Raw genomic sequence first — 2,497 nt, forward strand, 5'->3', positions numbered from 1 at the left:
AGAGAGAGAAAGTGATGAGGTCATGTTACACTTCATCATGTTCTCGTCACACACACACACACACACACACACACACACACACACACACACACGCACACAGAGATTACAGTCACGGTCAAAGCCTTTAAGTATCCAATTATGAGTGTTTTGACTTCTTCTAATGTTGCGTATAGGAGACTCTCGTGTGTGATTGTGTTACAAGTCATGGAGATGTAAATATGTTCAGACAGCCTCATTTTAGGAACTTTAAGATGTTAACTGTAACATTTTAGGGTTTATATTTTAGGTTTCAATCGTTTTTGTTCAATCATGAGCACCAGACTTTATTTACTGGTTTGTCCGACTTTCTTAAGATTTAGGGTGTTTTAGATGTATTATTGTTGTTGACTTAATAATGAGACATTTATACTAATATTGGGAAACCGGAGTGCCTTGCCCATGGGACCATCTATTTTTCTCTAAATGGGACCATCATTTACTAAATGAACATCATACTGTGTTTTAGAATACTTGAAACTACAGATTGAGACCATTAACTCTTCAGGGAAATGTTTACTGAGGAAATAAATCTAGTGAGAAGTTGGGTTACTTTTTCATAGACTTCTTTTCAATCTGTTCTGTTCTGTTAAGTCCCCTGCTGGCTATTAGAGAGAATGCATGTTTAAAGCACTCTTAGTCACTTGCCATTCATACATTTTCCATTTTTGTCTATTTCAGGGCCAACTATAACGGTGTTGATCTGAACAGAAACTTCCCCGATGCGTTCGCTGGTCTCCGGAAACAACCGCAGCTGGAAGAAAGTAGGCGGGAGGCAGAGGTTAGTGTGTTGAGATGCAAAAACAATTAGCAAAAAAGGGTAGAAATCCCTTATAAAGGGGGTTCATTATGTAAACTTCGCAAGAGGAATTATTGTGAATGAATCCATCACTAACAATAGCCCTTCATAAAATACACTATTAGTCTTGTTGTTTTTATAAAAATGCAGAGTATCCTCAGCATTATCTGTTAAAAAATATTTTTCAAAATTGGTTGTCTGGTTGCTCTGTGATTGGTCGGTTGTTGTGTCATGTGTTACAGGTCAGAGCTGTGATTGGCTGGTTGAAGATGGAGAGTTTTGTTCTCTCTGCAAACCTTCATGGAGGAGCTCTGGTGGCCAGCTATCCCTATGACAACAGCAACGGAGGTACATACACACACACACACACACACACACACACACACACACACACACACACACACACACACACACACACACACACACACACACACACACACACACACTTTGTAATACATGTAAGTCGTCTTACAGCAGTATGACTCTAAGTTTGTTGGTTTAGAGTTGTAAACTCTGTGAAAAAACAAAACTTGGTGGTCCTCGAAAAACCAATAGCAATGTTTTGTTATTTGTTTTTTTAAGATGAGCTTTTCCTTTTTATATAAAGAGTGACGCACAGAGATGGAGAGACAGGAAACAGGCTCTTAGACTCATGACATTGTTGAGCAGCGACAGATAAATAAACAAGTTTAGTAGAACAACTTTCCCACACACTCAAAACCCACTATTTGCCCCTCTTGTTTGTTTGTTTGTTTGTTTGTTTGTTTGTTTGCTTGTTCACCATGTAAAGCGGCCGTGGGTCCCTTGAAAGGCGCTGTACACGTTTAATATATTATTATTATTATATATTTATTTCTGCAGGTAGTGAGCTGGTGGGCGGGGCCAGTGTTAGCCCTGATGATGATGTTTTTAACCACCTGGCGAAGGTTTACTCCCATAACCATGGCTCCATGCACCGCGGGGAGCAATGCCGCGACAGCGGACCGTTTCCGGAGGGCGTAACCAACGGATACCTGTGGTACTCAATCTCAGGTGAGCACCATGCATAAAGTTTCACCAGATAGGGACAATAAGCAAGCGGGGTGCAGGAGTGAGGCCTAAAAGCCCGGAATGAGTCCGAGTTTTACCACTTCCCGTCCCCTGGTGTGAAAGTCAATGGTGCTTTGAGTGTTTTTGTGGTTGTTAGCCTGAAATAAGGTCTGTTGTTAACAAAAACTGAAGAGATTTGTATTCTACAACATCAAATAAGTCAGTAAATATCCCACTGGTGAATTTAAAAACAGCGGTTGCTAACAAGTGTCTAAATGAGACGATCAAACATCATCACGCCCAACATTAGCCGCCTTTAGCTTAGTGATGGTGACGTGAAGTCATGTGACCGTGCTGTAGTTCCTTTGTAGCCCAACATTAGCCGCCTTTAGCTTAGTGGTGGTGACGTGAAGTCATGTGACCGTGCTGTAGTTCCTTTATAGCCCAACATTAGCCACCTTTAGCTTAGTGATGGTGACGTGAAGTCATGTGAGCGTGCTGTAGTTCCTTTGTAGCCCAACATTAGCTTTTTACTTCAGAAATGTGGTTTATTTATGTTAATATGAGGAGATTATCCTGCTGAACTAAACGTGTAAAAATCATAAACGTTTGTTTTCTGCTATAATCCGTAAT

General features: G+C 40.6%; 1 protein-coding gene across 1 annotated transcript; it reads left to right on the forward strand.

The window, feature by feature from the left end:
• Window positions 1–717: 717 nt before the first annotated feature.
• LOC104965076 (carboxypeptidase M-like) lies at window positions 718–1,884 on the forward strand (the record flags this gene model as incomplete). The annotated part of the gene is made up of 3 exons (XM_010794019.1): window positions 718–817; window positions 1,078–1,183; window positions 1,697–1,884. Coding segments are annotated over 3 exons (394 nt in total), but the record flags the coding sequence as incomplete, so codon positions are not given.
• Window positions 1,885–2,497: the final 613 nt, after the last annotated feature.

The sequence above is a fragment of the Notothenia coriiceps genome, unplaced genomic scaffold (genome assembly GCF_000735185.1).
Source record: "Notothenia coriiceps isolate Sejong01 unplaced genomic scaffold, NC01 NC01_scaffold00002012, whole genome shotgun sequence".
NCBI classification, from domain to species: Eukaryota; Metazoa; Chordata; class Actinopteri; order Perciformes; family Nototheniidae; genus Notothenia; species Notothenia coriiceps.